The 23552-nt window shown below is 45.6% G+C and overlaps 1 protein-coding gene across 1 annotated transcript in view; it reads right to left on the bottom strand.

The window, feature by feature from the left end:
- Rapgef4 (Rap guanine nucleotide exchange factor 4) overlaps positions 1-23552 on the bottom strand; it is a 287611-nt gene that overhangs the window by 68431 nt on the left and 195628 nt on the right. The window contains exons 7-10 of the mRNA XM_051166215.1: positions 15136-15189; positions 14722-14828; positions 11680-11801; positions 9940-10123 (exon numbers count right to left, since the gene is read on the bottom strand). Coding sequence (XP_051022172.1) covers positions 9940-10123; positions 11680-11801; positions 14722-14828; positions 15136-15189 — 467 coding nt within the window. The remainder of the gene's footprint in view (positions 1-9939; positions 10124-11679; positions 11802-14721; positions 14829-15135; positions 15190-23552) is intronic.

Here is a 23552-nt window from a genome sequence, read left to right on the forward strand (position 1 = left end):
CCACCACGCCCCGATAAGTTTCTAAATTTTAAAAAGTGTTCTGTTTACTTCCGGGGAGGGAATGTTTATTTCTGATGTAGGACTTCACCACAACCCACCTGATACGCTACTTCAAAGTCATGTCTTAACGTACTATCGCGTTCTGATGCTATTGGGACCATGTATAGACCTTACATTTTCCTTTCCCCTTAAAGGGAAGTATGGTAAGGGTCTGCAGCCTTGTCTAGAGAAATTGTTGTTGCTTGCTTGTTTCTTTTTCTCACCTGCAATGCCTTTCTTCGTACATGTCAGAGACATTCCCTGTGACTAACAGTGAAGTGTCAGGCCTGGCTGCCACCCTCGTACTTATTTTAACCACAGAGAAGTTTGTTACATGCAAGTAGCTATCTTCTGTTCTACCTTAAAGCCTGTACATCAGGGCTTGTGCTTCTTCGTGAGATTAGAAATAAATACAGACTATTCATAAATAGCAAAAAGCGTTCTGTTTGTGAGAAAAGATGCCCATCTCTGTAAGACATGGAGCCCCAGTTCCATAGGTCAGAGACTCGAAGCCCTAAAATGCTTTTAGGACAAGGTATTTGGTTGTGCTCAGGAACAGACTCTGCCTAATACTCTGACAGCAAGCGTGTCTTACAAGGACTTTCAAGAAGGTTAACATTAAACTTCTATTTAAATAAGAATTATTTGTTTTTGTCTTATGTGCGTGGGCAAGTTCTTGTGTGTGTGTGTGCGCACGCGCACACGTGCACCATGTGCACACCCAGTGCCCAGTGCCCAAGAAACCCAGAAGAAGATGTCAGAGCCTTTAGAATGGAATTAGAGGCTATTGTGAGTCACCATGCAGGTCTGGGAACTAAATCCCGGTCCTCTACAAGAGCAGTAAGTGCTCTTAACCTCTGAGTCATCTCTCCAGCACCCAACATTAAACTTTGTAAGATGTACAACTACTGGTACTTTCCCTTGAAATATCCAAGTAGTAAGAAGAAGAGGACAAACCAATGAGGATGGAGTCAGATGGCAAATCTCTCACTCTGGCTTTGGGAACAACAGAAAATCCAAACGATCAGAAGTGCTAGAAGGACACATTATTAGCTTTACTTTTTTTCTCAGTAAACTGTCAGTTCTTATCAGGGACAAGGTGAATTGTCCTATTGTTTCCTTTTCTTCTCCTCCTCGTTTTCTTTGGGCATCTCATTCTGATTCACTAACTGAACTAGAAAGAAGAGATCTGAGGTAACTTTGCAGGAAGGGGAGAATCGTAGCAAGAAGAAAATCGCTTGACATCCCTTCAGCTCAATTTATTCTCCTGAACGCAGAAAGTTATAATTAAGCCATGTAAAGTTTATAGCGCTCTTTAATGCTTGAAAGGGTTGAAGGGTGTGAGGTCACCATGTAAACTACGTAGTACTGCTCAAGTATGAGTCACTAAGTTTTGTGTGTGGCTCTGGTGGAGTAAGGAGGCTCCTCTCAGCTGTGCTTGGTCTCCTTACCTAAATTTTCCAGTGACTCTTCCAGACAGCTGCGAAGATGAGCCAATTAATAATCCCAAGCCAGGGACTGGTTTTTAGCAAATAAAATGATGCATGAAAGCCTGGCACGGTTGTGTGCCCTGTTAGCCCCAGCACCCCAGAGACAGAGGCAGGCAGGTAGCTCTAAGGTTGAAGCCATCCTGGTCTACATAGTGAAACTCTGCCTCAAAAAAAAAAAAAAAATGCATTAAACATATATAGTTTTAAGAAATCATTGTTTATCTGAAACCTCAGTTTAGCTGGGCATCCTATATTTAATCTGGAAACACTAGTCATAAAGCCTTTCATTTCTGTGGAATCAGAACATTTGGACAATGTTACAGCCACATAACTATGTGGACCTGCTATTGACAACACTGAGGAGAGCTCAGTGCATGAGATACACGCATGAGAACTGTAGGCCCCAGAAGTTTGCAGAGAAAGAGTAACCTCCACTATTACCATAACCCTTTATAGACTGAGGAGTCATCAGAAACTCTCCAAAAGTAGGACTCTCTTTCTAGAGTAGGTGTACACTCACGTCCTAGTCTGTATGGTAATGGCTTGTTGACTGTGCTGTGCTTGTATTTCAGCTTTATAGAGGAATGATGTAACGGGCTGAGGTAATCTTCTAATAACTACTTTAAAATCTAATTTCCATGACATCCCTTGTCACCGATGCCCCAAGCCGGGGTCCCTTGAGGACCATGGCAGCTGGAACACAGCTCCAGAGTAAGACAACGAGATCAAATTCCAAGCCACCACTGCTGGATAGCCACAGGCAGCTTCTGTTTCCTAAAGTATGAGGTGAGAAGTATGTTAACTGCCTCATTGTTGGCTGAGAGAATTGAGTTAAAGGACTGTTTATCCCAGTGCCTAGCACAATGCACTTAATAAATCCGCCCATCATTAAATACAATTGCATTTGTGTTTCCATTTGCAAGGCCTTGGAAAGCAGGGAGAGAGGGTGAGTGGGCATCATTAAGTCCCTGGAGATCGGTACCCAAGTTGGATGTGGTGATGGCAAATCTGTGAGAAGAGAATCCTGGCTCTCATGCTCCATGTTACTGACGGGTTATTAGGCAGCCTCTTGGATCGCATGCATGCATTTCGAATGGTATCATTAAACTCTCCAAAACCCATTAATTTTATTCTCGTATAAATATCTAGCTGTGATCAGTCTTGGCCCCTCCGGTCCTTTCTCTACAGTCATCAGAGAATTCAACTTCAGAGGTCAATGTGCTGCGTGTCTGACCGTTCACACCCCCCCCCTCCATGCTCTTCCACAGGGCCCTGGGGTGGCATAGCTGTCCTCCCTTCCTCTGACCCTGATTTAACTCTGCTCCATGTCTGTACACACCTTCAGCATCAAGTCGCTCTTTGCTTTCCCAGCATGCTTCTGGCCCACCCCCATGCTTGTGCCCCTGCCCAGCTGGAAGCTCCTTCTCTGCTTTGGGAGGAAGAACACCGAAGCAATAAATAGCTTTTGTTACTCCTAGGAAGCAGAGAATCAACCCACACATCCATCCATCACAAAACGAATACATGCAGGAATATAGCACATTCCACACCACCTTAGAGCCCTGGCCCCAGAGAACCTCGTACCATTAATTGTAGAAAACAAAAAACAAACACAACAACAGCAACAACAACAACAACAACAAAACCCATACACCTGAAAATCCCCAGAGAGCTAGGTACCAAAATGTTAATGCCAATTATATATCTGGGAGATAGGATTGCATATGATAGGCCTTCTTTTGAAATTTCTTCTAGTAGTTTCCAAATTTTCTACAACAAATAGATTGACTTAAATAATAGGACGTGATTTAAAAAACTTGAGCTAATCTTACTGGGAACCCTGAAGTTTTAAGTGTGTCACTGCAGCCCCACTGCGCTGGGCCTGAATCATAGTGGCAGCAATTCAGTGTGCTTTCGTGGGTATGCAGACCCAAACAGAACATGGCACATTGTTTTCATAGGGGACATGAAATGACCCACTTAGTGGGATCACTTACGTAGGGACATTCTCTAAGCTTTCCATGAGAACAGAGCAACCTTTGCAGCGAGAACAGAGGGCAGTTTGCTGAGAACTGAAGGGTTCACTGTGGGAAGGTCCACACTGAAGGGTTCACTGTGGGAAGGTCCACACTGAAGGATTCACTGTGGGAAGGTCCACACTGAAGTGTGCACTGTGGGAAGGTCCACAATGCAGCCCCTTTCTTAGCTTTAGCTCCTGTGCTCAGGCTTATTTCCCCCCATCCCCACGCCCCCATCCCCACCCCCGACCAGCACGTGAGGAGGATGGACTGCCTGATGGGTGAACATTCTCTTGGTAAATATGTCTTCTCCAGAATGGAAAACCACCAATGACTTTCGGCTGATGGCCCTGAGATCTCCAGAGTAAAGACACCTCCCTAAAATGTTAGGGTTTCAGACTTCACCCCCTCAGAAACAGTCTGCACAAAGAAAGACGCTGTTAAGACGAGCAGGGATGGAGAGATGGCTCAGTGGTTAAGAGGCTTCCCCGTCTTCTGGAAAACCCCAGTTCAGTTCCCAATACCCAGACCAGGCAACCCACAGGAAATCCAATGCCCTCTTCTGGCCTCTGTAGGAAAGATGTTTAAGTCATGTTCCCCACAACTTAGATGTCCATAAAAATTACTATCGTGAGCCAGAGAAGACTTGACAGTGGTACTTGTGGGATGTTGTGGTTGACTGACTCACATCTTCTCCCTTCTCACCCCAAGTGCAGACAGAACAGGAGCCCACCAGAGGCCTTGGATCAGAAAATCTGGGCCAATTTGTAAGAAAGAGAAAATTAAACAAAATGCCCCATCCCACTCTAACCCAACACACACACACACACACACACACACACACACACACACACTATAATAATAATAATAATAATAATAATAATAATAATAATAATAATAATAATAATAATAATAATAATAATAATAATAATAATAATAATAATAAATACTTTAAAAGACAAGGTTTGCTAATTAAGAAAAAAATATACAGCTCCTGAGTGCCCTCTAACAACTGTGTAGAGCATACAGTGAGTCAGCCCAGCTGTTGGACATCAAAGCCATCGACAGGCAGAGCGGATAACCCCCAACCCTTCCCAGTATTTTCTTACACTACTCATTTCCTTCCCAGCCTCATGCAGACACCTAAAACCTTTCGCTGATCACATAAAACAAATGAATTAAAGTTTACGAGTTTCAGGCCCATTTGGAAGACTCTAGAACTTGCTAACAATTTTGTTTTAATATGACAACCTAATTTTCCTGTGCTGTTTTTCACTCTTTGCATGCTCAGTGGATTTTTTTTTTTCCTTTCCAACCACTTAAGCTTCTAGGATTTAGGAAATTTCAGAATTGCAGACCTAGAATTAGATTTGAGAAATAGAAACTTCACTTCCCTCCCACTTTAGGTAAGCCTCTGAGAGATCAGTCTAGAGAGTGCTTCATCCCTCGTGGAAGGAGCTGGAAGGCTTGTATGTGGAAGAATCCTGTCTTCACAAAGGCTCTTTGTATCCATCTGGCTCCACTTATTACAATATTGTACTTACCTGGTTGCCTCTGCATCTTTTGGCCCACAGTTTCCTATCCAAAGCGCCTGCTTAAATGTACCCAAATGCCCACTTCTACACGTTAGAGTCTCTGCTGCATCTGTGTGTGCAGGGTAGCCCCCTTCACTCAGACTTATAAACAAAGAAAAGTCAAAATAGTAAGCCCTGAAAGTTCACGTGTGTTTGATGGCCCTGTCTCAGCGCTGCAACAACAGCCCCACAACCTGTCACCACTCTGTAGCATTTGCTCCCGAATGCCATCCAGGTCCACACCTGCGCAACCACGACTGGCATTGTGAGTCACTCCGTCTGCCACCACATTAAAAAAAAAAAAAAAAAAGCTAATTTCACATTCAGAATGTATGGGTTTTTTTTTTTCTTTCAATACCAATAGCAACAAGAGTGTGCCAAAAAAAAAATTCGCCCTGAAGCTCTATTCTGTTTTTTAAACTGCAGAACATTCTTTCATAGTTTGACAGTTAAAATGCTGCAGTTAATGTAATAAACAGAGAATTTTTCTAAGTAGCCTGTCAAAACAAGTGACACTTTTTTTTTCCAGCTAGAGAGTCTCAGACTCTGAACAATGGGAAGCACCTTTCAAAGCAACATCTTCATTATACAATCAAATTCTCAAAGTAATCTTCTCATCAAAGAATATTGTGTTATTTCTTTCCCAGTAATTATCAGAGCTCTGCAGCCTCTCTGGCAGTGGTGACTACTATAAATGCAGCTGTGCTGAGTTCAAAAGCTGGGGGCCTTGGCCCAGCTGACATCGAGCCAACGCTCCACATTTCTCGGTGACTCGGCACTTTGGGCAGTGAGGGACCAACCTCTCCAGGACCCATGGACTTGGCCCCAGCCTCCAAGAGCAGAGTGCTGAGTCAGTCCCTTCAAGAACAGAAGTGTTGCTGGTGACTCCTAGCCAAGCTTGCTTCTTGGCTTTCCTCTTCAGTGTACCTTCGAAGATCACTAAAAAATTGAAAAAACAACCAACCAAAAGTGGGGTGGGGGAGTAGTGTGTGTGTGTGTGAGTGTGTGTGTGTGTGTGTGTGTGTGTGTGTGTGTGTGTGTGTGTGTATAGAACTTGTGCATCTCATAAAGCTAGATTCCTAGGCCAGGAGGTGGTGGTGCACGCCTTTCATCCCAGCAGGCCTGCAGGGAGGCAGAGGCAGGCAGATCCCTGTGAGTTCAAGGTCAGCCTGGTCTACACAGGGAGTCCAGGACAGCCAAGGCTACACAGAGAAACTTTGTCTCAGAAAAAAAACAAAAACAAAAACAAAAAAACAAAAAAAAAAAACCCAAAACAAAACAAACAAACAAAAAACCCCAAAAAACAAAGCTAGATTCCTTACTTTTTACTCTCTCATTCCTTAGGAGCTGCCATTCAGGCAGGAAGAGCATCTATAAGGCAAAAAGAACATTGCCAGAGCAAACCCAGTGTTTGCCAAATTAAAAAAAGCAACAACAAAAACAAAACAAATGAACAGAAAAGAAAAAAAAAAAAAAAAGGGAAATGGGAAGAAAGTCCCCGATGCTCCATCCTGGGATATCAGTGATCTTTATCTTCTTGGTGTGTTGTTTGTTGAGACAAGGATCTCCATATGTAATCCAAACCGGCCTGTAGCTCTATGCTTCCAGGGATAGCCTCAACCTTCAAGTCTTCCTGCCTCGGATGCTAGTATGCTCAGAGCCCAGGCCTTAGCCACCACACCAAGTGAACACCTGCTGCTCCACAGCCAGAGCTCAACTGCAGCCAAGTTTGGGAAATGAATTTTCCTTGACAATTTGAGTTTCTAAGGTACATGTGATTCATTGCAGTGTGGAAGAAAATGGAAGCAGCACCATCTCTTTTGGGGGTGGGGGTGGGGTGGGGTGCTGCAGAACTGAACCAATAGCTTCTCTCACACATCCTGGACAAGTTTTTTGTTTTTGTTTTTGTTTTTGTTTTTTCTGTTTTTTGTTTTCTTCAAGACAGGGTTTCTCTGTGTAGCCTTGGATGTTTTGGACTTGCTTTGTAGACCAGTCTGGCCTTGAACTCATAGAGATCCACCTACCTCTGCCTCCCTAGTGCTGGGATTACAGGCGTGCGCCACCATGCCCAGCTGCTAGACTGTTTCTTTTCTTTCTTTCTTTCTTTCTTTCTTTCTTTCTTTATTTTCCTAGACAAGGTTTCTCTGTGTAACCTTGGCTATCTGGGACTCACTCTGTTGGCCTCGAACTCAGATTGATCCACCTGCTACTGCCTCCCAAGTGCTGGGATTAAAGGCATGCACCACCACACCCAGCCCAAGTTCTTTTTTTTTTTTTAATATATATTTTTAAAGATTTATTTATTTATTTATGTATATAGAGGTCTGCCTGCGTGTACACCTGCAGGCCAGAGGAGGGTATCAGATCACACTATAGATGGTTGTGAGCCACCATGTGGTTGCTGGGAATTGAACTCATGACCTTTGAAAGAGCAGACAGTGCTCTTAACCTCTGAGCCATCTCTCCAGCGCCCCCAGCCCAAGTTCTGAACTCCCAACCCAGAAGATTCTATTTCTAGGGATGATTCCTGAAACCTTGCCATGAAGTCTGGAGCACACAGCATGTACTCAACAAATGCCTGCCCAAGTTGAATCTAATTTGGCAGTGCTTTTCTCATTGGATTACAAACTCCTCAGTGGTACAAACAGTTTACTCTTTTTACATTTTCTTCTACTTGGGAAGTGCTTGAAAACATTAGTGAACTCAATGACATGCCTGCCTCTTTGAAGCAAGGAATAGCTAAGGAAGGTTTGGCAGGGGCTGCAGACTCACTCACTAGCAAATGTTTACCAATGGCTTCCTTGCTGGGGACACAGCTTAACTATTCTACACTGGGGTAACTCCCTCTCCACAGTATAGGATGCTAACACACTCTACCTTGTCCATTGTAGGGTGTAGTACAGTCCTGATTAGATCATCGTTCACGGGTCTTACGAGATGTCTTCTGCTCACACAGAGGTCCAAAAGAAGGAACAACCCCCTTGCTCCTGATTAACTTAACTCCACAGTGCCTAGAACAAGCCAGATGGCCAACAAGTGCCAGTGAATTAAAAAGAGGGCATTTGTGTGACCACCTTTCACAGGCTTCCAGAGTTTAGCTGTTTGTCAATAGCAGAGGGCGTTTTGCAGGACACACGTGGCAGGGTTCCTTGACACTGAACGCCACTGCTATCCCTTGGTCTTCACCTCTGCACAATGGATGCCAATAGCCCGTGTGGTCCACTCATGTGTTCCGACAACCTGAACGCCCCCGTACATTTCCAAATGCCTCGGGGTCTGTGTCAGCCTCACTCAGAACCACAGAAGGGTAGTGGCTTGAATGAACGCGACAGCAAGAAAAACAGCACAAAGGGGATTGATGCAGGAAATGATGAAGAAGGACAGATGATGGGTGAACGGGTCAAGGGAAAGAGAGGCAGACGGGAGAGAAAACATGAGCATCACTCATTTGAGGTCCACAGCCCCAGGGAAGTCTCGTGTCCTCAGCCACCATTCCCATGATCCTTCAGGGCAGACAGAGCATAAATTGGCTGGGCAGGTTCCTTGGACCCCACTCCTGCTTAGGTCAGTGAGGCTCTGGCTTTTCTATTTGATAGTTTAGATTCTTCTATTAAATTTCTGTTTGAAGAAAGAGTATTGAGGCTGAAAGAGCTGAAAGCCACGGTTCTAGAGTGAAGGATGATAGGAACGGCTGGGATGAGGGAAAGGCCTTTGAAATGCTCTGTGTGGGAGATTAGGCCCCAAGAGAGAGTTTGGACAAAGGGGACATGGTGTGACACACACACACACACACACACACACACACACACACACACACACACACACACACACACAAAAGCCATGTGTTGAAAAGCCCATGCAGCCTGGAGCCTGGGCCAGTGAAAGGGAAAGAGTCCTGTGGGACAGAGATAAAGCTATACTCGGAGGCTATTGTGGATTGGCCTGAGGGGCAAAAGCTGGGGAAGTCTGTCTGAGGGTCGGCTCTCTCTTGGAAAGTGCCCAGTGGACACAGCCAACCTAACACTGAATGTTCTCACAGAGACCTAATCGTAAAGGAGGGGACAGGGAGTCAGTGACGCAGGGTTGATACCCATAGCTGCCTGGCACTGGTTGTATGGCAGAGGGAGGTTTTATTTCCAGCATGAAAATATAAGCCTGTGTGCGGGGTTTCCAAATCTAGTGCTGCACCACGCCTACTTCAAAGGTTTCCCTGAGTGGATGAGCATGGGGGTAGGTATGCTTTGCACATCCTGGAACCATCAGTAGGATGCCTAGACCCTAAACAGGAGCATGGCAGGTTGTTTCCTTCTTTGGTCTTATTAAATATCTCAAGCTAGTCAATGTCAGCTTGGGGTCAGCTGTGGCAGACAAGGGGGTTTCCAGCTGCCTCACTGACTGGACAGAGGCCTTTAAGGTGTTACCAAAAGAATAAGCGAATGAATATAACGCAGGTGCGAGAGCTTTGCTTCTGAGGACACTTTCCTCTAGCACTATGAGGAAAGGGGCTGCCTCAGTCTGGCATAGAAGCAGATCAGTTTCTGTTTGTCATTGGCCAAAGGTCATTTAATAGGGGGACTCCAGTTTGATATCCCGAGGCACCTGCTAAAGATCTTTCGTTTAAGCTCACATGAGTGGAAAGTGGCGTTTTGGGGGTGGTGATCAAAGCTAAAACTAGAGACAAACACTGCTGCAGTGTCACCCCTTTGTCACCTCTCCTCTGACATCAGGGAAGGCCAGGACTTTTGCCAGCACCCTGAGTCCCTCCCCCATCTGCACATGGATCAGCCTGGGGCTGATGAGCTCCTGGCTCTCACTTACGGTTTGCGTAGGATCATCCTCATGTGGGCGTCAGGGCCCATCTGTGACAGCAGCAGCATGGTGTCCTGGAGTTCCTCATCACACTCCTTTTTCTCCTCCTCAGTAGGCAAAGGGGCATCCTCATGCTCGTCATCCAGAAATCGATAAAATAAATATTTGTCTTGGAAATGGCGTTCCTGGTCCACTGCGGGAAGCATGAAGCCAAGGGTCAGCTCCCTGCTGTGAGGACAGGACAGGAGTCCCCAAAGACAGCACAGCAGGAATCTCAGTCCTTTGAATGCCACCTCACCCAGGCGGGGCAAGCTGGAAGCGGAAACCATCCCATCTGCACCCATGCCTGCCACAGCCTCCTGGGGACCCACCCAGTTTTGGGCCTCTTACTGAGCTGTTATGGGATAAGCACACAATGCCTTGGTGGCATTTTCTACAGTGTGGGACACGTGTCCCAAACTGGTAAACTCACTGCCAGAGAATGCCTGTAGAGTGGCTTGGGAGGCCAGTCTTACAGGGGACATTCACTCCTTCGGGAGGTTGGAACTTAGGTTTTCCTTTCTCACCGGACTCGGAGAAAGACGGTTCCAAGAGCATTAATTAGCCATAACAGCAGAGCCAACCAGACCACACTTCTAGGTCACAGACTCCTGGAAGGAATTTTGTGGTCATTTTCCTGCAGTTTTAATGTTCAAAAAGCTATTTCCTCCCTTACTTTTGGCAAAGCTGGGCACTCAAACCTAGGAACTTACACATACCAACCAAGTGATCAGCAAGAAGGTTTGGGGGTCTCTGTTAGGTGAAGTAGGGTCGAAAACCTCAACTAAATGTCTGAAAGCCATTTGGTCCCTTTATAGCAGGGATTGTCAATACATTCAAAAGACAAAGAACAGTGATAGAGCCTTGCAGATTCTCAAAAACAGGGATGGCAGCCGCAGCCGCAGCAGCAACTGTAGGGCACTTCTTGGAAAAACAATATGCTTAAAATCCATGCCAGACCTGCAGTGTTGGAATCTGCATTTCAACAAGAGCCCCAGGTGATTGGAATGCACATTAAACTCTGAGAAACTCTAGCAAAATTATGATTCCCGCGTCCCCAGGTGTTGGCAAATGAAATGGGCGATTTGAATATCTTCATGTTTAGAAAAGTAGTCTTAAACAAGTGGCATGTGAGCCGTTCAGTGGCAGTCACACACCAGCCCCAAATAGGAATGGTTCTTCTGTTTTGCCATAGCTGCTGCAGTTACTAGAGACGGCAATTGCAGAGCTCAGCTCTGATGTTAAATATGGTCATCCTGCGGGTATACAAATTGGCTCTCCCAGACAGCGGCACAGTTAAAAGGCAGTGTCTGAATTCATTACTTACTTTCATGTCATCAGCCTGGCCACACATTTCATTGCTCTCTCATTCTGCCCCTGCATCAGGACTGCCAGTGAGCTCGGAGTATAATCACGCTATCAATGAACCATGAATGCAAACTAATAAACATAATTGGAGCTGGATGCACCCCAGCTGCAATTTCATTTTCTTTCCCTTCGTTCTCAGAAGTTAGGAAGGTACAATGGTGGAACATAGCAATCAATAGCATCCGCTCCCTGCATTTGTATCACTAAATGAAGATGCTAGCTTGGTGCTTCTTTAAGGGATCATAATTCTTTCCTGCCCATTTGGGGATTCAGCTACAGCTTACCCAGGGAAATGCACTTTGCATTGCTTGAGAAGTTTCCGGAGCCTATGGCTCATCTTACCATGGTTGAGGACGCCATCTTCCAGCAAGACTTGCCACATGCCAACAGCTTGAGTCCGGGAGTGAACATAAGACGTCTGCTGTATCATCCAGTCCACCAGCTCGGTCCCAACGCAGCATTGTCTAAAGGAGATGAGACACAGAGGATGGGAAAGTCACCTCTTTGCAGAGAGAGAGAGAGAGTAAGGCAGCCTTCGAGAGGAGGACCTTCCAAAGAGTGTGGCACCATAAAAGAAATCAAGGCAAGGGTATGGGGTATATAGCCTTAAGCCCTTGTATCTTCTCAGCAGGGTTGTGTGGATAGAAGAGTGCTTTAAAACAAAGCACCAGGCTGCTCAAAGGGATGGTAGATAGAAAGCATTATCCTTCCTCCCATCGCTCTGAGCTGGTCCCAGAACACCTCAGTCTGAGGGGTATTGGGAGAAATAAGCAATTAGCAATGCAAATCTCTCTCCCAAAAAAGTTCTGTGTAGTGAGCATTAACATGTCTACAGAATCTGTCACCTAACAATTCTAGATGCTCCCTGCTAGCTCCAAAGCTGCCCCTGTAGTGAGTTGATCTGGGTAGACAAACTATGAATATTAGTTAGGAAATACATAATTATATACTTACATATTAGGAAACTCTGAGTTGCGTGAGAAAATAAAGCAGGTATTCTCTCTCTTCCTCCATCCCTCCCTTTCTCTCCTTCCCTCTCCTCCTCTTCTCTCTTCCTTCCTTCCTCCTTCCCTCCCTCCTCCCTCTCCCTCCCTCCTCCCCTCCCCTCTGTGTGTGTGTGTGTACAAGGGAGAAAGTGGGGTCTTGAGTCCTAGGGACAGAGGCCCAGAGTAGGGGTGGCTGCTGCAGGCAGCTGGGCCTGACTCACTGGTTGCCTCCCTTTGTATGCTAAGAATGAAACAGCCTCTGAGTATGAGTAGAGACTGGGCCAAACCTGAAGAACTCTAGCATAAATGGAAGCAGATTCCCTGTGCCAGGCCACTTTGGGAGAAATCTTAAAGTGGAGGAGCCATGAGGTGTAACAGTAGGTTTGCTGCTCATCATTAGCCACGTGACTTTGGCCAGCTCTCTGGTTTTGTTGCCCTCTCTGTAACAGGAGGGCACATGATGTCCCTGGAGCCCTCTCCTGTTCCAATATTCTAGAAGCTCTGAAATCAGAATGCCTGGAATGAGCATACCTGAGCCAGGAAGGGCTGAGGAGAAAGCCAGTGTACCATCTCTCACCTATCTAGGTTGAAGAGGCACCCACATCTCCACTCTGAACTAACCATATACCTCTGAACTACGCATATAAAACAAGTATTTCTCTTATAATTTGGTAGTTTATTAGTGGGAAAGTTCTTATAAAAGTACAGAAGAAATAATTTTATTTAGCTTTTAATTCAATGGTTGCTGTTAAAGCTAAAAAAAAAAAGTACATAAGCAACTGAGATGATCAAGAGCATCAAGATGGTCCAAGAGCATCAAATTTCTAGGAGAGGCTTAGGGACTTTGGTGCTAGAATATACAACAGGGGCACGTAGCAGAGCCCCTCCCTGGGCATCCTACACTTCAGAACTGACCATCAACCTGAAGCAAAGTGGTCCTTGGGGATGATACTGAGTCTGTAAAGGCCTCAGCTCTTGGACACTGAAGGAATCCTAACAGGATAAAGAATAGGATGGGGCGAGAGGACAGAGTTTGCTCGCACAGAACTCCAACTGCTATGGAAGGAGAAACCATGTCCGTGGCATCCGGTAAAGTCCACTGGTCATCACTAGCAGATCATAACTTTATGTCATAGGGTGTGGGACAGACATAACATCTCCATGTCAGGGTTTAAATCTCATCAGAGGGAAGAGACCAGTTTCTGACTTCCAGTTTCCAGTATTTGTCACCAAACATGACGTAGTTAATGGAATTTCCCCAACCCGAGTCAATAATTACGGAGCACACTCACATGTCAAAGGAAAAATAATTAAAGTGTTCAAAAAAGATCTTCTCAGCTATGTGAGATTTTTGAGGTCCATTTAAAGCTAAAGAGCCAAAGGATTAAAGGGGTTGAGGTTCTGGGGACTTGTGACACACGTGTTTTGGTTTTTCCTTGGCTTTGTTTTAAATCTTGACTCTCCTTAGAAGCGTTGATGGCATGCATGCATATATATATATATATATATATATATATATATATATATATACGAGCCACAGAATCTAGACAGACTAACTTGCAGGGCTACAGAACAAGCCTTTCAGATGTAATTTCTGAAAATAGCCAGCTAGTGAAGACGACATGGGGCTGGAGAGCTGGCCCTGTGAGTAAGGACACTGCAGCACAAGCCTAAGGACCTGAGCCTGAATTCCCAGTGTAAAAGCTAGGGGTGGCCCCTCACATGCCTGTCATTCCAGTACTATGACAGGAAGAGGCAAGGGGGGGGTCCCTGGGGGCTTGCTGGATGCCAGCTCCAGTGTCCTCTGCCGGCTTCACAAAGTGCACACCCACCTCCCCCAGGTGAAGTAGCTGATTAAAATAAAACTTTACTAGAAAACGAACTCCATAAAAGACTTTGTATATTTTGTTCAATTCCGTATCCTCAGAGCCTGTCACACCATGGCTTAAAACAAATAAATAAATAAAAATTACTGAACTCGGTGATCAACCATACTTGATTTAAATCTTGCTTGTCTCTAGTTACCAGACTTAGTGAAGGAAAATTATTTAATCTCAGCCCTGAATCAGTTTTATCAGCTGAGAAGTGGACACATACCTAGATGTACCTTTCTAGCAGGAATGTGGTGGATCACACAGAGTAAGTGGCCTGGTATCACCACTGTGGCATAAGCAAGACCGTGTGAATGCTAGATGAACTTAGTAGGTCCACTGAAAGATGCTGCCAAAGAGGAACACAAAAGGCCCTCCTCTGTGCTCAGGCCTGCACAGATTAGCCAAGGAGCAAGGCTAAACCAAATTCAGGCTGGAACCTAGGCACCATATAAAAGGGGCTATTTGATCCACTTTCCTAAAACATGAACTGGAGGGGGCCGAGCCATTAGAATGAGCAAACATACCTGTATGTTTTGAGGTGATATTTCCTGTCCCTTATCATGTGGGGTGCTCGAGAGAGAATGGCAATTCGTAAAATCTTTCCAGCTCTGAGGATCTTCTCTGAAGGGACCTGGGTTTTATTCAGGTGGGAGGAGGAAAGGGGGAAAGGAGAGTTTATAGGAGGGAAATAAACCCAGTGAATTCTTAAACCATTTTCTAATCAGAGTCTGGATAGAAAACTGTAAATCACTCATACATATTTACATTGCTCACGCGTGTGACATGTCACCGCCTTATGTGGAGACACACTGCATATTTATTGACTCTAGGAAGTGGATGTGAGGAGCCTTGACATGACGCTCTGACATGGGAGCCACCTCCAGTGGTACTTAAGAAGTGAGCTTGGATGGCTCATCAACCCACCTACATCCCATTACCTTGGTAATGGTGTTAGCAGGACGGAGAGGAACGTGAGGTTCAATGAGAGGTGTCTGAAAAATAAAACGTTAAAGCAAAAGAAAATTAAACAAAAAAGTTCAGTAAAGAAAATCATGGGCTGAGGATAATAAGAAATACCAATTTTTATGAAACTCAAAATAGAATTTAAAAAGGAGAGAAAAGGCTGCCTAAAAGAACTTGAATGCACAGGCATTCAAAGGGCAAATCTGGCCATTCAGTTTGCCAACATTTAAATGCAGATTGTTAAAAATGAAAAAAAGAATCAAACGGGGGATGATTTGGTGTTTATCGGCTTAATGAGCAGGGAAAGGGCAGCTGGTCAAAGCGTAACAAAGGTCAGAGCAGGGAAGAAAGTGAAACAAGATAAACAGCCAGAGGTTAGAGTGACCTGTTTGCGCCTGTGGATAAAGTTTTGATTTAGGGTGGGAGTGAGTTGTTCCCTTTTCTCTCGTGTACTTAAGACTTCCTCTGCAGTGCCGTTGTTGTGTTTGCTTTTGTTGTTTCGTTTTGTTCCTTTACATGTACCTTCCTGCACTCAAGCTTCCAGAACTCAATGGAAGCAGTTGGTATGTTTCTCTTTTTCTGAGAAAGCTGTGCAGGTTTCAAGATTCTGAGGCAAGTGAGAGGGGTCCAGGATCTAGATGGCATTCTTCATGTGACCCACATTCTTGAGATGGATGTGACAGATCTGAATCTGGGGAGGAGTTGTTACCTCACACATCTGGCAATGTCCTTCCCAAATGTGCCCAGTCAAAGGTGGTGGAGGAGCCACAGACACAGTGCTAGTTGAGATACTTTTGAAAGCCATAATGGTGTTTTCATTCTTTGGAGCTTTAGTAGGCTGGGGCTCCTTAGCTACATAAACGCTGGCTTCCCAAAGATGCACACATCTTTTTCGCTGGAACCTGTGCATACTTGGTTACTCGCAAAAGGATGATGTGAGTGTGGCTAAGGATCAAAATGGGGAGACGTAGCCTGGTGTTTCTGGGGGAGTCTGTTAATAGGTGTAAGAATGTGAGGCACAAAGCCAGCACTAGACAGCGGAAAGTGGGGGAGTCAGCCACAGAATCCTGGAGGCCTCAGCAGGGGAAGATACAAAGGGCAGAGAGAGAGAGAGAGAGAGAGAGAGAGAGAGAGAGAGAGAGACAGACAGAGAGACAGACAGACAGACAGACAGACAGAGACAGAGAGAGATAGAGACACAGACAGAGAGACAGAGACAGAGAGACACACAGAGAAATAGAGACATAGACAGGGACATGCATATATAAACACAGAGATACTCATACAGGGTGGAGGGAGAGAGGAGGGAGAGAGAGACCCCTTGAGTCTCTAAAAGCAGCCCGGTCTTGCTGACACCCCCATTTTAACTCAGGGGCTCACGCTGGAGATCTAGTCTATAGCACCGTGTGCTCACTGACTTGACTGTCCAGGTCCACTCGGTGAGTGGCAATTTGTTATAGAGTCCCCAAACACTGACATAGTGATTGTAACACTTTATATCAACACCTCCCTGCTTTTTGCAAATAGCAGTTATTTACAGAGAAAATACATTGGTGAGTTCATTTCTACTTCTCATTTCAAATACAAAACCAGCGAGGGAGATGACAGTCAATATTAGTTTTAAGAAACACTTTAAACCTCAGTGTGAATACACGCACACACATAAACACATTTCAGGCAGGTTGGTGATTTTAATATTATCATAGAGTCAAAGGGAGACATGAACACTACACTTTAAAAACCAGCATTTGTTCAGAATTGCCACAGTCCCATGGAACTCATCCATTTCAACATTCTCTTCACGTGTCTAGCATCCAGCTGCCCCCACCCATGGAAACTGACCACTTAGATCAAGCACGGACTTAGACCAGAGGATGTCAATGTGGTCCAATTCAAAATGGCGCACCTGACAACTCCCGTGTTCCTCACAGCGGACCTGAGATGGGCAAGGGGTTGGTCGTGAGACCATGGAACACCTGCGCACAGCTCAGAGCCTTGACCAGCCTGGGAAATGGTCCCTGGAACATACAGCTAAAACTTGCTGTGCCCATCCCAACTGTAAGCATCAGCTCCAGGGATCCTGTCCCCTCTAGACACAGCGAGCATTTGTTAGACACCTGCGGGGCTTCCTGGTTAAGGATCAAATTGTGAACGCCTCTGGTTATTCTAGAAAGTGATGGTAGACACTCATCCCTTCCTCCTGTTCTGCCAGGAGACGGCTAGACAGGTGGATGCTGGGTTTGTTTTCCTGACAACCTTTTCTATCCTATGAAAAGCTGACTTTTTTTTCTTCTTCTTCTTCTTCTTCTACCTTTGTCTCTAGGAAGCTGGCTAGGCTGGAGGTCAAGAGGAGGCTTAAACTGAGGGTGGCTGAGAAGTGGTTTTTCTTTTTGCTTTTGGTGGGCTGAATGAAACTATTTGATGATGATGATGATGATGTGTGTGTTTCTTTTTGGTTTTAGTGGGCTGAATGAAACTATTTGATTATATTCCTTCTACTATATTGTAACAAAATGCTAAAAGCAGTACCAAGTTTATTTGTTCAATGACTTTTTTTTTTCCTTTTTTGGTTCCTCCGAACCTTGAAAAGGAGGAATTGCTAAAGCAGGGAGAAGCATCAAGCTATACCAGAAATGTTCCCTTCGATTTGTGACTTCTAAAGGCATAAAACCTGCCCAAGGTTTTTTTCATATAGCGAATCCTAGTACCAGCTCCACAGCCAGGAATGTGTTTCATCGGTTGAAAAGCAATGTTCTCCAACCTTCTCCACCTCAGAGATGTTAGGTTGGGGGTAACAAGCATGAATGAGTGCTTTGAGGAGGGGACATCCCTTTGGTTAAATAAAGCCTGTGAGGGAACACACACGCAGGGGAACTGGGGCACGTGTTCTCTTCAGAGAGCAGGACTTAGACTCTGAAGGGAATACTACATTCACTCAGGAGGTCTGAGAAAGTACCAGTGCCTGACAGCGACTGTTTACCCAGAGAGAACTGAGACAGGCAGGCGGGATCCCTGGGAAACCATCCCTGGCCAGGCCTGGTCAGGGACTCCTATGTAACTACTGTGAGTACATTGCTTTTGGGTCTGCCTACTCATTTCCAGTTTGTTGCTCCTTGCGTTTTGAGTAAATACCCCCTTGGCTGCGCTATAGAGAAATAAGGAAATATATTCTATTGAATTTTACACATAGTTAGGAAAGACAGACAAAATGTGGTTACTCTTGTGAAGTGTCCGAGTAAGAAGGTGTGCCCTAGAGATGGGTTTGCCCATGTCTACACGCTCCTTCATTGGTGCTAGCTCCTTGTCTCACTATTATTTTGTTTTTCACTGAGAAAACGAAGGCCAGAGGCAGGTAGGGACTTGCCTGAGCTCGTACTGCTGCTGTCTGGGATTGCTGAGAGTTCAGTCCACGTCTAGTGAGGTGGTTCTCACCTTCCTAACGCCGTGACCCTTTAATACAGGTCCTCATGCTGTGGTGACCCCAAGCATACAATTATTTCATTGCAGCAATTTTGTTACTGTTAGGAATTGTAATGCAAGAATATGGTATGCGGAATGTTTGATATGTGACCCCACCCCACCCCACCCCCGTCGAGAACCATGGCTCTAGTGTCTACAGTTACCACCACCACCAACAGCAGCAGCAGCAGCAGCAGCAGCAGCAGCAGCAGCAGCAACCACAGCCTCTGCCACTACACTCACCCCTTTTCTTTTAGAAATACCTTGGCTCTCATGTTGGAAGATTATATATTCTGTTGGATTAAAGTTCACTGAAAAAGGGTACAAATGCTGGCCAGCCCTTCTAGGTCAAGGCATCAGATTTGATATTACGAATTTTTAGTAATAAATAGTCATTTTCCCTCACTGAGACCACACCCGTTGGCACCACGCAGTGGTGGTTTGAATAGGAATGACGCTATTGAGAGGTATGGCCTTGTTGGAGGAAGTATGTCACTGGGTGGGGAGGTGTCAAAGTTCTGAGACTTTGAAGTCTCTGAAGCTCAAGCTAGCCCTTGTGGCTCACTGTCTCTTCCTTGCTCTCTGCGGATCCAGATGTAGGACTCTCAGCTCCCTCTCTAGCACAGTGTCTGCCTGCATGCCACCATGATGCTAGTGGACTAAACCTCTAAACTGTAAGGCAGCTCCACTAAAATGCTTTCCTTATTAAGGGTTGCCCTGATCATGGCGTCTCTTCTTCACAGCAATAGAAACCCTAACTGAGACATGACTCATAAGAATAAAACATTGACATGGAGGAACTATTCCTTCAGGGATAAGATAAAGATGCCAGAGAAAGGGTATTACAGAAGTCCAATCAGGAGAATAGAAGCCACTTGGAGACCTGGCTAGAGAGGCAATGAATTCTCTGCGGGGAAACAGTTTCACAGGTAAGGAAAGACAGGGAGGCTGTGTGTATGCACTCAGCCAAGCCCTGTGTTGGCCAAAGAAGCTCTGGGGAAGAGTTCAGAGGAAGAAGGAAGTATCATGAGGGCTTAATTAGGTGAACCTGTGGAGGCATAGTCATTGCTGCTGATGCCACCAGCCTACCCACTGCCAAGAGGGAGGCAAGATCCACCCATACTCAGTCTCCTCTCTCTTCAGACGCTAGAGAAATAAAGGAATCATTTCATTATACCAATGATTGGGTTAAACAGGGGAGAGAAAGGGAGACAGAGACAGAGAGAGAGAGAGACAGAGAGAGAGAGAGAGAGAGAGAAACAACAGTATAGTGCTATTAGTGAGAACCAAAGCAAGAAAACCAGCCTTAAGAACAGGAAGCCAGCAAACATGGCTGTGGAGGCAGGTCCCTTGCAGAGCTTGGGAGGGACACAGACACAACCCAAAGGCCCAGCCATACAAGGTGGTCACAGCAGCCACAGACTGGGGCAGAACCTCACCATGCAGCACCCCAGCCCGCCCGCCCTCTTGCTGCTGCCCTCTGTCCTCCAGGCCCATTTCCTGTTGGGTGCAGAAGAGGAAGGCACAGGGCCTTCATTAACAATCGCTTGGTTTGTGTCCGAGAGCTGGGCCCCCATCTTGCCTGTAGCTAGAATGCACACATCACAAGGAGTTGGGCAAGGAATGGGCCCTCGCTGATTAAATTTTATACCATTTGAACACATTCTCCTGTTGATAGAAATTCCCGTGGGAGTGAAAGAGTCCAAACCAGGCTGTGAACATGTGATCCTCAAAAGGCAAGCAGGGAGGACAGATAAGGGCAGCAGTGTTCAGCGTTTTCTTGGCTGTCTCCCCTGGAGACTTCCCTCAGGACTAACCATAAATGGTTTTTGTTTGTTTTAGGGAAGGGGTGCGCTTTCAACTGCTTTTTTTTTTTTTTTTAATTATGTTTCTATTACCAGTGAAAGGGGAAAATGGTGAGTGGAAAAAAATATTCCTTTTGGCATGTGAGCCAATTTAGAAATACTAATCAGGTGATGAAAAATATGAATTTAGCTTCCATTACAAGGTGCACAATGACGCCCCCCAGTACATAGGTAGATAAGGCCTTGTAATAGGCCTCCCGAAAAATCATATTCAGACCCCTTTGAAAGCAGGGTGATTCTTTTCAGTCAAGTATTCGCTCACAGAAGCCTCTTGCAAGGCACAGCATCTTAAGCCAAGAGACAAGAGTAACAAGCCAGATGGGGCCACAGAGCTCAGCGCAGACGCCCGCCCGCAATCCAGGGCAATACAGAAGTCACGGCAGTCAGATCCAACCAGATCCAGGCACTTAATGAAGGCCTACGGTGTGCGAGGCAATGTGAAAGGCTAAATGGGGGATTGAGGTGGAGAAAGTGCCGGATTGAGATGAGCTCTTGAACTTTCTATGGGTTCAATAATCCGCAAGTCCATCTGAGTCTGCAAGTAAATGCTATGGAACACCATGGCTTTCAAATGCCCCTCTTAGTTCTCATAAGCAAGTGAAAAGAACATTCGGTTTCTTAGCAAAAATGACATACTGGAAGGAGTTAATGTCCCCTGTTTTGATATTTTGGAATAGTGCAACTAAGCCTTTGAAGCATCGGCCTCAGTCTCGTCATTACTACGTCAGCACTCTAGTGCTGGGCTGATGAAACACGATGCAGGACTCACCTGCAGATTCCATGACTTGGAAATAACTAAGCTTTTCCATTCATGAGATCATAGAAACGTCATCTCTGGGCTCCTTTGGCTTCCGTCATTGGTGAAGCTTTTCTTCCTCTAAGACAGTGGTTCTTACTTTCCTAATCCTGTGACCCTTAAGACAGCTCCTCATGTGATGGTGACCCCCTCCTCCCCAACCATACAATTATTTCCATTGCTACTTTGTAAGTGTAATTTTGCTACGGTTATGAATTGTAATGTAAATGTCTTTATTTCCCCCCATGGTCTTAGGAGACCTCTGTGAAAGGGTTGCTTGACCCCGCCCCTAAAGGGGTCACGACCCACAGGTTGGGAAATGTTGCTCTAAGGCTTTTCTAGATCAGAACTGGCCTGCAGAGGAATGCTTTGACACAGAAGGAGCTTGGAAGGCTAAGCAAAATGAAAATAACTCCCTGGGCTCATCAGAGAACTGAGGGTCCAGTCTACACTGTCAGCCAGGGACCCGCAGGTATAGGTGCTCCAACAAGGGAGGCCTGAGGTCAGTTGGCCTGTGGCAGAAGCATCACCACAGGGACAGGGCTCCGGCTGGACTGCTGGAGGCTGAATGTGGACCACCTGTCTAGGAACCCTGAGTTGTGGGCAGCAGCCCCTTAGCTCTGTACCGAGAGCGTTGTCCACAGCAACGGTCTGCTCCTCAGGAAGAGACTCAACGGCGTCTGACCCCACCTGGAGGAGGTGATTTAGCATCCATCTTCCTACAGTAACTGAGTCAGGGAGAGAGAGCAGGAGCTAAGAGGCAGGTGTGGGGGCCCACGAAGTCCCGCACCTAGCTCAGAAGCGAGTGGCAGCTGCTTAGAGGGAGAGCAAGTTGTTTTCAGGAACATGAGCCCGGAGAGGCTTCCTAAGATCCTCCCATAGATGGTTTGCCCCTGCACATGCTGACAGCACTAGATGGACTCAGTGGGCAGAGAGAAGGGGAAAGGAGTTGGGAAGAAAAAGTAGTAGGTACATGAAGGGGGAGTTGGGGATGGCAGGCGTGGATTTGAGCAAAACACAATGCGTAAAAGTCTTAGTCAAAATAATCTCGAACAGGAAGATTCTACAGGTTTAAGAAAAGTATAAAACAAAACAAAACCAGTTGCGAAGGTCACGGGCCAGGAAAGTAGGCCTACTAACAGGACTCTTAGCATCATGATCTCATGCCAACCCCAGAGACAGCATAAAAATAGTAGATTCTAGTGGAAAGATCGACTCTTTTTTTTTGTTTGTTTGTTTACTTATTTCATATGTATGAATGTTTGCCTATGTATCTATGGATCGCATGTGTACCTGGTACTCCCAGAAGCCAGAAGAGAGCATTGGATTCCCCCCTAGAACTGGAGTTGCAGAGGGTTGTGAGCTGCCATGTTTTGGTTTTGGGGACCAAACATGAGTCCTCTGCAGGAGGAGCCAGTGCTCTGAACTCTTAAGTTATCTCTCCAGCCCCGATTCTAACTCTTTCCAAGAAGCTCTCACCAGAAAAAACACAAAGAACACAAGAAAAATGTGAGACTTCTGATCTCTCCTACTATGGCAAACATTAAGCTCCATCTATCCCCTGGACAGATTGATTAGCAGAAAACTTTAGGTTAAAGGCCTATCTGAGGCAGTCTGAATGAGAAAGGCCCTGTAGGCTCACACATTTGAATGCTTGGTCTCCAGTGAGTGGAACTGTTTGGGAGGGATTAGAAGGTGTGGCTTTGTTGGAGGAGGTGTGTCACTGGGGGTGGGCTTGGAGGTTTCAAAATTCCATGCCAAGCATCTCTCTCTTTCTCTTTCTCTTTGTCCTTCTCTTCTCTTCTCTTCTCTCTCCGTCCCTCCCTCCCTCCCTTCCTCCCTCCCTCCCTCCCTCTGCCATCTGTGGACCAGACTGTAAAGCTCTCAGTAAAACTTTCAGTTCCTGTTCTATGCCTGTCTGCTCCCCACCATAATGATAATGGGCTAACCCTCTGAAACTGTAAGCCAGGCCCCAATTAAACACTGTCTTTTACAAGTGTTGCCTCGGCATGGTGTCTCTTCACAGCAACGGAACAGTAACTAAGACATCCTGCTTACCTCCACTTCAATAATAAAAATCACAAGGCCTGATAAACAGGAGAGACTTCAGTCTGAAGAACAAATCAAACACTGGGCTGAAACTTAGATGTTACACAGATTTTCGAATGGCCAGACAGGAAGGTTGAATCAGTAATGTAAGTTAAGTATAGAAAATTTTTCCTATTGATTGCACCAATGAAATTGTATGGAAAAAAAAAAAAAAACGCAAAAA

The sequence above is a fragment of the Acomys russatus genome, chromosome 24 (assembly GCF_903995435.1).
Source record: "Acomys russatus chromosome 24, mAcoRus1.1, whole genome shotgun sequence".
NCBI lineage: Eukaryota > Metazoa > Chordata > Mammalia > Rodentia > Muridae > Acomys > Acomys russatus.